Raw genomic sequence first — 13,356 nt, forward strand, 5'->3', positions numbered from 1 at the left:
GGAGGGACTGATCGTGATGTGTAAAATCATGAAATAAGAAATATATAAAATCTTATATATATAAAATATGTTTAGTTTATTTTTAATTCTTAAACATTTATATTTCTATAACACATTTATACCAGAACCACTGTTAGCCTACTATGTTGAGTTTTCTGTTCATTAAAATTCAATTAGCTCTTAAACAGAACTTTTTACATTTTGTATTTATTGCTAAATGAATTATTCTGGATTATATTTGGCAACAAATTTAAACTTATTTGACATAGAAAAGATAATGATTTTGCTTCAGTGTATTAATTATAGATATTTATGTGACGAAGGAGTTTTTCTAATTTGTGGAAAAACCCCTCAGACTTGTTTATACATGTCACAACTGCAACTGTAAGGAAATGACTCACTGATTTACTTTGTTTTACACAACGTCATGTATATGGAAGACACCAGTCTTTTTTTTTGCCATACAGCCACAGTGTTTGTCTTCAGTGTAACGTGTGGATTTAATGCTCAGTGTATCATTTGGATATATATCCTCATTGTCTGTCTGAGAATTTCGTGTCACATATGGCCATTTTATCTGATGAAATTTCAACCAATCATATCAACTTTGGCTGGGCAGCACATTTTCCAAATGGAAGACGTGATAACAGAGTTAGTTGTGGTATGTGCTGGGGTGTGTGGGAGCAAAAAGGACAGGATGCAGGCATGAGTCCAGTAATATTTAATAAACAGAAAACAAAAGCGAGCAAATCAAATGAAGCTAAAACACAAAGTATAATGCAGACGTGGGGGGTGACAGATTGCATAATATCCTGACGCACAACAGAAAGAACATGGGACCTGACGTAAGGCTACTGTGGAAGGAGTGGGACTGTGAGCGAGGGTGGCAGTGATGATGATGGACACATGGATGAAGACTAGGACAGGAATGAGGATGACATAAAGAACAGGAAGAACAGGTGGGCCTGTATTTATGATTTAAAACTTTTGGGAACTGTAATGCCTTTATTTAGACTTATCTGAAAACATGACATATCTCTGTCATGGGTCTGTCATGGTTCCACACCAGGAACTTGTCTCAGCTACTCTGCTCATTCATATTTATATTGCTCATTCACAAACTCACTCATTCATAAGCTCACCGTAGCTGTATTCTGCTTTATTTCCACTGTCGAATGCATAGCCTTGCATATGCTCTGTCTATATCACAGACCTCTCAGGATCTGTCATTAATACATTAGTTCTGATCAGTCAGATCTCAATATCCAGTCAGCCTTCCATTCTCAGAGTTGCTTGCCAGACATCTGAGGCTTTGTTCCACCACATGTTCTGTTGATATGGCTGCCCAAAGAAGCAACTTCAGTCTGAAGTAGTCAATGTCTCTGGTCTGGAGGGCTTTTATGGAGCACTTAACATCTGGACACCATTCTAAAGCTAAAGGACAAGTAGGGAGGCTGAAGCAGGAGCAGGCTCAGTATCTATGTTCTTATTGTGGTGACTGACATGGCTGGAGTAGGTTTATCCCCTGGGCCGAATATGCTCCCTGGTACTTTAAGGCTTAGGCCTCACTCTAATCCAGTGCTGCTTTGGTTTCCAGCCTCCCCTGTTCCTGAAGACTTCTGGTATCCCAGTGGCCAACAACTTGTTTCAGCACAATGGTCCTACACCTATGTTCATCTTGCAGAGGCCGTTTGATGTCAAATGGCCCAAGCTGATTGTTACCACAAAGTTGTATCTGAGTAGCAACCCGGAGAAAGCGCATGACATTACAAGGAGATTTGAAACTGCATCTGCCATCTAGATAACTCAGTCCTAATAATATTGTAATATCGGTCCCTTCAAGATCACCGAACAGATCAACCTGGTGACCTATTGTCTACAGCTACTATCTTTCCATTTCTCTCTCCAGACTCATAGTTCTGGTCCCTTGCACAATGAGGAAACCCTTGACTCCACACCTGTGGCCTTCATGATGGACGATGCCCCAGTGTTCGCTGCGAGGGCTCTCCTGGATTCCAACAATAGGTGAGGTTAGGTCCAATACCTAGCTGTGTGGTAAGGTTACACTGCTCAAGGCCCACTGCTAGGGAAGGAGGGCTTTTGTCATGGGTTCATCCGAGGCACCGTCCCAGCCGTACCACCACTCACGAACTCTGACCGTGTTGCTCATTCACCAACTCACCATGGAGACTGCTTATGTTTCAGTCCCATTGTCAGTCACAAAGTCTTGCACATGCTCTGTGCCCCTCGCTTTTCTTCTGTTTGTCTTGCTCTTGTTCCTATTTTATGTTTCTAGTCTATTTTCCTAGCTTACTTCATATGCTTATCATTTGCTCTTTTGTTGCTTTGTTTACAAACTTTTTTTTGTTCTAAATCTTTCTGATTTAGTGCTTTCTGCCAAGCAAAGCTCTGTATTTTGAGTAACAAACATTCTGAATGTAAGAAGCAATCCCTCTACAGATTTCCAAGACGTGGCTATTTATTTAGCAGTAACTTTATTCACATAACAATTAATTACTTACAATAGAAGAAAGAGCTAGTTTACAAAGCAAAAAAAAAAAATACCACCCATACTACTAATCCCAGGATTAGGTTGAAATTCACCTAGTGATATAAACATAATTCTATTTACAATTAATTAATGTTTCCATTAATAATTGAAATGAACAATAAAGGTATATTCAAAACTTTCAAATACTTATTTTGTGTCACGTTACAGCCCCTCTCCCCAAACGTCTCCCTGTGTGTGCGTGTGCACGTGTGTGTGTTTGTCTGCATGACCACGCCCTCCTTGTGTTTCACACCTGCTCCTTATTCTGTGTCGTTAGTGTGTATGTATATAAGTTCTTTGTCTACGTACTAGTTTTGTCGTTGTTTGAACCAGGTTAGCTTGCTCACCACATCATTGTCTATGTGTGTAATAAAACATCTTGTTGTGTTAGACACGGCTCATCCCCGCATCCTGTTTTGCCTCCGAAAGTTACATTTTGTTAACCAACTTGCTAAAATGAATTATATTTTCTTGCTAGAAAAAAAGGTTAAACATGAGAAATTTGAAAATAAATACTATTAATAAATACAGTGAATGTGATAACGTCTCAGTGGAACACACACAGGAAGCATTAGCACGGCAGGAAGTAATTATTATTAAGACTTTCTTGCTTGAGGTGCTGTACTCCTACAACCTACAGCAGCCCCACACTGCTGAGGCTCTTAGGATACCCCTGCACAATGTCATAACCGTAGAGAGCCCAGACCTTCTGATCTGAAAATCAGGACAAGTTTGGATGTTTATCTCACATAGGAACAGAACGTAGCCTGAAAAGAGTAAATGGTCAGTCTACCAGTTTATTTACTTTATACATTGGTTCATTTAGTTCAGTGGTGAGTTGCAAGCCTCACCATTAGTTGAACGGAAGGTGAAATTTTCATCATCATCAAAGTGTGCGTCTCCTCCAATGCCAACAGAGGGAGCAAAAGCGTGAGCCAGAGTGCCGTCTGGTCCATCAAACGGATATGAATCACCATGGGCTAAAGAAAACAAATGGGCTTTAATATTGGAGCTTTTCACAGCCTGAAATATATTGTTTCTCCAGTCACTAGTAACGTTTCACAGTCCTACTCATCAACTCATTACTGGAAAACTTCACAAAACTTAGTGTACAGTAAGATTTAACATATGGACAACTAATGTTTTTATGTTTTATGTTTACAGTGGTTGGTGATTATGATGTACAAATATAATTAAACATTCATGCAATAATCTGAATAGATTTTATATTAACTAGAACTATGAGGACCACATATTTTACATTGTGGGATAAAAATATATCTAAATATTTTTGCAGTGTTATTGGGTGAGTTTTGATGGACTACTCACTACTCGTGTAGTCTTTTTAACAGATACTTTCTTACTTTTACTTAGTAATTTGAATAACTACTTTTATTTCTACTTAAGTAATTATTATTTCAAAATAACAGCACTTTTAATTGGGTACAGTTTTTGGCTACTCTATACACCTCTGGAAACAAGTAATTTACACATTTAAAAGAGATGATTACAACTGTTTGCAGAAATTAGATTTGTATCAAAAATGCAATCTCCTTTTTTTTTCTTTAAGGTACTTTACTGTAACAATTTTAACATTATTAGATTAAGCCTATAACAGACAGAATTAGGTCCATGATTATTGATTATTAGGTCCATGATTATTGACACTTAGAAAAGATTGGAGGAAAAGGTCATGAAACATGTTTTTGTGGTTAAGGTCTTAGCCTGGTCTTACCCTGAAGATACACTGAAAATAGCATAAAATTGTCTTGTGGGGTATTGTTAAAAATGGGTAATATAAATGCTTAAAGTGTTAGTTACAGAAAATTGTAAAGTCACATTTTTAAGATGTTAAAATATGCTATCATAAGTTAATCAGCTTTAATCTCATGTGCAAAATTAACAATAAATATTGTTCTAAAAGCAACTCTCATTATGCTCTGAATGACACTTATTGGTCAACATCCAACAGGTTGATTTTTAAATATTGCTCTCCTTTCCCATATTGTTCTACTTCTACACCTTCCTTCTAACTGTCTGAACAGAAGGCTTGAGTGAGATAAGAAGCTAACTACATTATATCAATTTGTTGTTGTTGTTGTTGTAGACCTGACTATAATAATTAACCTACTAGATAATAACTGAATAATTGCACACTATCTAGCTAGCTAATATAAGCCAACAATGCTAGTAAGTTAAGAAGTAATCAAATAAATATGTGAATAGCTATCTAACGCTATATTATTTAGCAAAATGTGAAGAGCTAGGTTATCAAAGTTTGAAGTAGTGAAGTAGAACTCACAGAAGTGAACTGCCTGAAACATTATACTGTTATTTTAATCATAAGGCAAAAAAATAATATTGATATTTTTAAAAATGGTTACCAGCTGCCTCTGAGGAAAACATGTTAGCATGTCAGTAAAACTTGCCCTTACAGGTTCTTTTTTCCCCTCTAGTCTTTCATCTAAAATACGAATGGTTTACTATTTCGAAAATGTATCTGTAAAGTAATAAATGACAGACATGTACCCTTGCATTTGTCCAATAAAATGTTTAACAGGCAAAAAGCAAGTTATCCTGGAAGGTGCTTACTAAGCTAGCATTAGCTTACTTAGCAAACTAGCAATTAACAGTTAAAAGGTATAACTTATTAGAGCTAAATACCTAGTTTTCTAGGCAGTTTCTAGTAGATAATGATAAAATATTTTTACTTTTGGTGGTGCCATATAATAAAGAATGTAGCTTTCTCCAACTAATTATTTAGACTAAAAATCACCAAAGCCATTAAGATAGCTTCTAGCTAATACTAGCTAGCTAATAGAACTAACGTCAAAAGAGCTTACATCCAGCAAGCTAACTTTCAGGGCAGTTTCTACTAGAAAGCAAACAAGCAAACAACAACAGTAATAATTATGTATTTTATTTATATAATACATTTAGATATAGCACATTTTTGAAACCAAGTTTACAAAACGCTTTGTGTGATAAAGATAAAATAGACAATATAAGATTTTTTTAAAGTGAATATGAAGTGCTTTACAGATAAAACCATTCATCATTTTTAATCAGGTTCAAAGTAAAATTATTTGGTTATTAATAAATTATCATAGGCAAATTAAATATTTACATCTAGTGTTTATTTTGGAAACCATACTTATCACTGAGACAGAGCAACGGGGCCATTAAAGATAAAGAAAACACGTTTTAAAAAGTTAAAACATTTTTAATTTTTACTATCAATGAAAATAGTCAATAAAAGACTAATTATTTACTCTGTTGTTTTGATTTTTCCATGCTACTGTCTCAGTAACATACACACAAGAAGCATTAGCACGGCAAGAAGTAATTATTATTAAGCACACGTAAGACTTTCTTGCTTGAGGTGCTGTACTCAAACATGCGTGTTCCACTGAAGAGGTAGGTAAAACCTGTAACACACGGTTTACATGTCAGGAATGTCATACTAGTTAATCAGAGGACAGTTTGACTCTATGGAACATTAAAGGGTGTCAGTGTTACATACCCCTGTACTGGAAAGCTGCAGTAATTTTTCCAGTAACTCCTGGGAATCTCTTTCCCACCAGTTTAGGGGAACCCTTGTCCATCACTTTCCTTTTTTCATCATAACTACAAAAGTAGTTACAAAACTTGTTAGCTGTATCCATAGAAATTATTCAGGAACATTTTTTCGGGGGAAAAAAACAATTATTAACAGTGTGACGTATCAGTGTGATTTATTTCCTACCTGTAGTATTTGTTGTCAACAAAGAACAGGGTCTTTCCAGTGTCAGGATCATAAAGGGCAGCACTGATTTTCTTCACTGTAGAGGGAAGCCCCACACTGCTGAGGCTCTTAGGATACCCCTGCACAATGTCATAACCGTAGAGAGCCCAGACCTTCTGATCTGAAAATCAGGACAAGTTTGGATGTTTATCTCACACAGCATTTTGACTGATGACATTATTACTGGAAAAGCTTCTCTTTTTTTTTTTTTGCTTACCTTTGAAGAGGAATATTTTGTCTTGTGCTGTATTCTCATAGGCAGCATCAATATTGTCTGGAGCATCAGGCCAGAAACTCTGGATCAGATGTTGTTCAGCCTTGTTGTTTGTTGAAACACGCCAGAAGAAGCTGAACAAAAGAATTCAATGTCAGATCATCATTCCCTAGGAATTACACCTCAGATGTGATTAAGATAATTTAGCAAAGTCTCTATATCCATTTGTACCTATTCTTGAAGAAGACCCTCTCCCCTCGCAGTGTTGTAACAGCATCCAGGACGAGATTAGGGTCACAGGCATTAGGTGTAACTGGAGGTGTGGGGTCAGGCTTGTCTGGGATCACATCAGTGTTTGAACCTATGGTTAAATTGTCAGAAATGAGAAGAAAATTGTTAAAATTATTGAATAGACTTTGAAGGAAACCACTGCAGAATTTTTCATTGTTAATTTCAATACCAGTTGACATTGCAATTACCATAGAGAGACTGAATTCCATTGACATCATCTTTGGGCAGAACAAATGAATTTGGATCTCTATAGCTGTACATAGGATACATGAGGGCACCCGGGTCACTGGAGTGAGACAGACCCAGCGAGTGGCCAAACTCATGAGCAGCCACCAGGAACAGAACGTAGCCTGAAAAGAGTAAATGGTCAGTTTACCAGTTTATTTACTTTATACATTAGTTCATTTAGTTCAGTGGTGAGTTGCAAGCCTCACCATTAGTTGAACGGAAGGTGAAATTTTCATCCTCATCAAAGTGTGCGTCTCCTCCAATGCCAGCAGATGGAGCAAAAGCGTGAGCCAGAGTGCCGTCTGGTCCATCAAAGGGGTAGAAATCACCGTGGGCTAAAGAAAACAAATGGGCTTTAATATTGGAGCTTTTCATAGCCTGAAATATATTGTTTCTCCAGTCACTAGTAACATTTCACAGTCCTACTCATCAACTCATTACTGGAAAACTTCACAAAACTTAGTGTACAGTGAGATTTAACATATGGGCAGCTAATGTTTTTATGTTTACAGTGGTTGGTGATTATGATGTACAAATATAATTAAACATTCATGCAATAATCTGAATACATTTTATATTAACTAGAATAGATTTTACACACAAAAAGCACACACACAGATTCCAGGTGAGAAACAGCAGTGTACTGTAGACATATTCAAAATTATCATCAACAGCTTCATCAGCCGTGCTCTCTCTCTCTCTCTCTCTCTCTCTCTCTCTCTCTCTCTCTCTCCCTCTCTCTCTCTCTCTCTCTCTCTCTCTCTATATATATATATATATATATATATATATATATATATATATATATATATATACACACACACACACACACACACACACACACACACATACAGTGGATACTGTAGGTTTCGACTTACATCCTGCCCCAAAGGAGATCATGATGTCAGCTGTGCCGCTGTAGATGCGGGTGAACCTCAGAGGAGTGACACGAGCCCAGACTTGCAGAGCTTTCTCGATGGAGTCGTCCACTTCAGCCGCAGTCATGTCAGGAGTGTAGTTCTCAATCCTGTGGGAATAGCAGAGTCACTGTTAAAGGTTTTTACAGGCTCTTACTGGCTACTGGCAGTGTAGTTATAAGATATTTTTCATACTGTGTAAGAAAAGCTGGTTTGTTATCTCAAGCTAGAAATGTTCAGCAGTGAATCCAGTTTGTACCTGTATGTCAGTTCATTGGTCTTCCATTTGAGACCCTCACCAAACGTAGAGTACTGAGCAACATCTGGAACTCCACAGCGAGGCTTCTTCATCACGTTTAGTGTCTCCGAGTCCATAGTTCCTGTGACTGTAAGTCCAAAAAACTTCTGCATCTCTGCTATTTTGAGACTCATCTGACTAAACCTCCCTTTGGACGCAGTCCCAGTCTGCTCGGTCAGGTTGTAGAATTTCTTCAAGTAACTCTACACACAACAATGAAATACAAGTTAGTCTAAAGAGTTTCTAACATCCTGAATGTTAACAGCAATTATATATATATATATATATATATATATATATATATATATATATATATATATATATATATATATATATATATATATATATATATATTATTCCTGAGTATCAAGTAATATTTCTTGCTCTATAAATGTTACATTACCTCTACAAAAGCATCATCTTCCTCAGGTTGTCGTGATATTGGACCTGAATTTACGGTCATCATCAGGCCAATGAGGATGCAGAACTTATAGTGAGTCTTCATGTTTCTTCCTCCTCGGGGATCCACTCCTGCTTGGATTGCACTCAGAGATGGAGGCTTAAATACACTCCACACAGACATGTTGAGCAACAGACTGAGTCATTGTCTTTGTCTATCAATTGGGAAACATGATTGATGGACGTGGCTACACCCAAACAATAATGGCTAAGGAAATGTTCATTTTTCGGTAGCAGTTCATTCTTTTTTCTCTGTTAAAGTACTTTTTACTCTTCTTTTAAAAGCATGTTAAGTTTTGTTGGCATAGATGTTGGCTATGTTTGCCGGTTCAGTTGACATTTTGAGACACACACACACACACATACACACACACACACACACACACATATATATATATATGTATATATATATATATATATATATATATATATATATATATATATATATATATATATATATATATATATATGCATGTATGTATGTTTATGTATGTGTGTGAGCATGTGCATACACACACTTCCAGATTGCATAAAAAATAATGAAGCTTAGGAACTTTACACAGTTGTGTACATATTTATTTGATATGTTAGAATTTGTGTTCATGGCTTCATTTTCTGCATTGCACTTCATTTTTAAAATTCCTATTTATTCCTGAAATTATTAAAGTCCTATTATTAAAATTGTAAGGTACATCTGGAGTATGTTTATTATTTATACTATTCTGTAAAGCATAAGTAAAATATTTTTTCTCCATTGTTCATCTTTTACTATCAATGATTCATACACTTTGAATGGAGTTAATTACTAAAATATTAAAATATTGTATTGTTTCTAAATATAGAGGCAAGTAAAAACACATCCAACATTAAGAGTAATGACATTTTTACATTTACAGCATTTAGCTGACACTTTTATCCAAAATAACTTACAAGTATGACTGAATACAACTTGAGTAATTGAGGGGTAAGGGCCTTGCTCAGGGGTCCAACAGTGTCAACCCGGTGGGGTTTGGCTTAAACTGGCAACATTCCAATTACTAGTCAAGTACCTTAACCACTGAACAACCACAGATCACTTAGAAAGGTCATGAGTGTGGTGTCATGTATTATAGAAGATCTAACAGAGAGAATGTCTCTTCCATTTCTCTCCCATGGTAACATGGAAAACCCCGCAGACAAGCCCACACATGTCAGAACAGCATCTGTAAGGAAATGACTCACTGATTCACGCTGTTTTGCGTAACACCATACCTTGAACGTGACTATTTTTTTAACAGCATAAAGACACAGTAAAGCATTTGTCATGAAGGTAATGTTGCATTATCATTTGGATTTTACGAACTGAGGGACGTCAAAGAGGCTGTCACGTTTCCACCTTAGTACATCACCCATGAGCTTTTCTGGCTGTGAAATGGGAAACACTGCAATGACTGAAAAGTCACTTCCAGACAATTCTGTTTTGTTTACCCACAAGATGCATTGCAGCTAGAACCAGTTACTGGAATTGAGGATTCACGTAGAAATCGCAGAGGTGTGTGGCAACTCAGAGGGACCTGATTTGGTCTTTGCCTCTCGTGTGGCTCCAATGTTTAATTCCAGTCCTACATTTATTCTGGTGCAGCTGTAGTATTGGCCTTAAAGAGGAAGACTTACCCATGCTTTGTCAGACTTTCTCCATGCTTTGTCAGACTTTCTCCATGCTTTGTCACGTCTCTTTTAAAAGACATTTCTGTGATCCCAATAGAAGTTACTTAGATAGTTGTCAGTAATGTCATTACACACAAATAAATAACAACACCATTAATAATGCTTTTTATTTTTATAATACATTAACCTTTTTGAAAACATGTTTACAAAGTGCTTGGCATGATAATACCCAATAAAACAATAATTATTTTAAAGTTTAAAGAGTTTTACAGATAAAACCATTAATTATGCTCAGGGCAAATTTATCTATAATAATAATAATAATCAAAATAATATTAATACACTTTATTTGTATAGCACTTTCTTAAACACAGTTTACAAAGTGCTTTAAAGAAAATAGAATATATAATTAAGCTTACTACATCCTGGGGTCTATCCCTTCAAGAAGGTATTTGCAAAAATTAAATGAACAAGAAACTTTTTTTTAAATAATACGGTGAAATTCTAAAAGACATTAAAATGAAAATGAATTAAAAAATGAAGAAAAATGAAAAGGAGAATTTTTAAAAGACTTAAAAACATAATAGGCAAATTAAAAACAACTTAAATGAGTAGTTTAGGAATAAAGTTTAGAACAGCATTTCCTCCAATCAAGGATGTAAAAGTGTGGCTGCATTTAAAACCAAAGTGAACATGGTAGAAGCATAGTAGAGTCAGAACAGTTTAATTAAAACTTACAAAATAGAAAGGTCTTTTTTCTTGAAAGTGTTTAAGTCATCCAGGGCCCTCAGGTCATATTGGAGAGAATTACAGAGTTTTGGGCCAAGGCAGCAAAAAGAAGCCTTGGAACACTTTAGCATGTTTGGAATGCTTTAGCATGTTTTTATCAGCTGATCTGAGGGCTTGTTACGAACCCCAGGAACCACACTCAGCCCCACACTGCCACGCCTACTCGCACACCCCCCCGATCTGATTCACTAGAGTTCTAGCACACTCCTGATCCTCATTCTCCTCATTACTGCCCTCTTTATAAGCTTCCCTCCCCTGTATTCACGTCACAAAGTATTGATACTCTATGGTGCATACCAAGCAGTCTAGAATCTTGTTTGTGTTCCTGGTTTCCAACTTCTGCCTGTTTTTTAGACCTTGTCTCCCACCTGACCCCTGGACTCTGCCTCGTGTTATCAACCTTGGAACAACCTGTCTGCGAACACCTCCCTGAACCCCACAGATCTGTTTGATTTCATTATTAAAACCTCTACAGGGCTCTTGAGGGTACATGCCTCATGATCATACTGCTGAGATATAGAGAGGCAAGATTAGGGGTAATGAAGTCAATAATGCATGGCGTAGGTAGCTTATGCAACTCTTTAAGGATGGGCGTAATCTCTCATCTTTACACATGCTAGTACTTTGGCTGCTGCATTATGAGTCCTCTGTAAGCTTGAAATAGTATTCTTAGGGTGGCCAGCAAGCAGCACATTACAGTAGTCCAGAGATGAAGATACAACTGCATGCAGAAGTTTGTCACTGTCAATAGCTGTGATAATACTTCTGACCTGGGCGATGTTGCTGTCACCATCAGTCCCTCTCAGCTTTGGTGTTCCATGTTTTCCCTGTCTTGTGTATTTTAGTTCCATGCCATAGTTCCGTTTTCTCCGACCCTGGTGTGATTTTCCACACCTGTCCCTCGTTTAGTTCATGTATTTAAACCCTGCTCAGTAGCCTTGGTCTTGGCTGTTCATTGTTTATTTGAATGGTTGTGTTTCTTTGAATCCATGCATTTATCTTTATTTGAATGTGTGTGTTCACTGTGGTTGTTAGGTTCATTGTGTTTGGTTGAATTTAATGTTTGAATGTTAGTTTGTACTCCGTGTATCCTAGCCTTCGTGTTTCTTAGCCCCAAGTCTTTTGTTATAGCCTGATTCACCTGTTTGCCCTTGTTTACTTGTGTATTTGTTTAATCATGTATCCTCAGACTCTCCGTATTGGCTCTATGGCCCTGGATTACTTTGATTATGACTCTGGAATTGCTCTTAATAAATCTCGCTCTTCTCCGCACATGTCCGCCTCCTTACCACTCACCGTTACAGTTACAAAGAGGATAGAATATTGTCTGGAGTCATTGCTAATATGGCAATTAAAGCTGATGTTGTGGTTTAGTCTAAGATCATTCAGGACTTTGGTTAGTACAATTCTGTGGTGTGAGGACCTCTAACACCAGACTGAAAGGACATATTTAGTACATTACTATTTATGTATTCTTAAAGTTGGAGAAAGACATCTTCTCAATAATCTTTCCTAAAAATAGAATATTACGGACCAGTTTGTAATTATTGAGGTTAGCAGGGTCTAATGTATTCTTCTTTAGAAGAGGCCTAATATTTGCTGTTTTTAGACTCTGTGGGTAGATTCCTTGTTTAAGTGACTGAATTACAATATTAACAATGTATTTTGACAGTGCACTGAAGGTTGTATAAAGAATTTTGTTGGTATGGTGTCTGCAGGGCAGGTAGTAGCATTTAATAATGAGATCCCTTTTGTACGTGATTCAATGTCAATTTCTAAGAATTGCCCTATGCTGTTGCCGTATGACCTTGCATGTAACAGGGGGGCTGTTGACATTGTATAATGCTATTCGTAAAGGAGATTTAATGCCAGATAATTCAGCAAATACATCACATTGGTCAATAAAAAGTTGTAATGAGATCTGAGAAATTTAGCATTATTTTGGTGGCATTTTGGTATCAATTAATTTGGTATCAATTATGAAAAGTAGGCTTCCCTCGCATTTCTGATCTGTGTGTTCAGATCAGTTTGCAGATATTTAAAAAACCTGCATTTTTTAAAAACAAAAAATCTGCTTATTAATAAAATAATCAGAGGCAGATTAAAAACGTGCATCTAATGTTTATTTTTGGAAACCATAATGCATCAAACGTATCACACAAGAGACAGAAAAGTAAA

The 13,356-nt window shown here is 36.6% G+C and overlaps 1 protein-coding gene across 2 annotated transcripts; it reads right to left on the bottom strand.

The window, feature by feature from the left end:
* Positions 1-5,710: 5,710 nt before the first annotated feature.
* Positions 5,711-8,788, bottom strand: LOC113580723 (collagenase 3-like). Of its 2 annotated transcripts, none has more exons than XM_035535877.1 (10): positions 8,693-8,788; positions 8,245-8,486; positions 7,947-8,095; positions 7,275-7,403; positions 7,029-7,190; positions 6,781-6,910; positions 6,553-6,683; positions 6,297-6,456; positions 6,075-6,178; positions 5,711-5,979 (listed from the first exon to the last, which is right to left on the bottom strand). In XM_035535877.1, exons 1-10 carry the CDS (start codon positions 8,786-8,788, stop codon positions 5,879-5,881), a joined length of 1,404 nt encoding a protein of 467 aa, XP_035391770.1. In that variant the 3' UTR covers positions 5,711-5,878. The 2 variants fall into 2 exon arrangements, with proteins under 2 accessions (XP_035391770.1, XP_035391769.1); XM_035535876.1 differs by having other exon boundaries at positions 8,687-8,788.
* Between the last annotated feature and the right edge of the window lie 4,568 nt (positions 8,789-13,356).

The sequence above is a fragment of the Electrophorus electricus genome, chromosome 17 (assembly GCF_013358815.1).
Source record: "Electrophorus electricus isolate fEleEle1 chromosome 17, fEleEle1.pri, whole genome shotgun sequence".
Lineage (NCBI taxonomy): Eukaryota > Metazoa > Chordata > Actinopteri > Gymnotiformes > Gymnotidae > Electrophorus > Electrophorus electricus.

Excerpts from the sequence above, each read along its gene's own strand:
- LOC113580723 (XM_035535876.1), bottom strand. The coding sequence starts at position 8,788 with ATGAAGACTCACTATAAGTTCTGCATCCTCATTGGCCTGATGATGACC. Across the intron at positions 6,684-6,780 it reads AGGGTCTTCTTCAAGAATAG|CTTCTTCTGGCGTGTTTCAA; the intron begins GTACAAATGGAT and ends TCTTTTGTTCAG. Across the intron at positions 5,980-6,074 it reads TGCAGCTTTCCAGTACAGGG|GTTTTACCTACCTCTTCAGT; the intron begins GTATGTAACACT and ends CGTGTGTTACAG.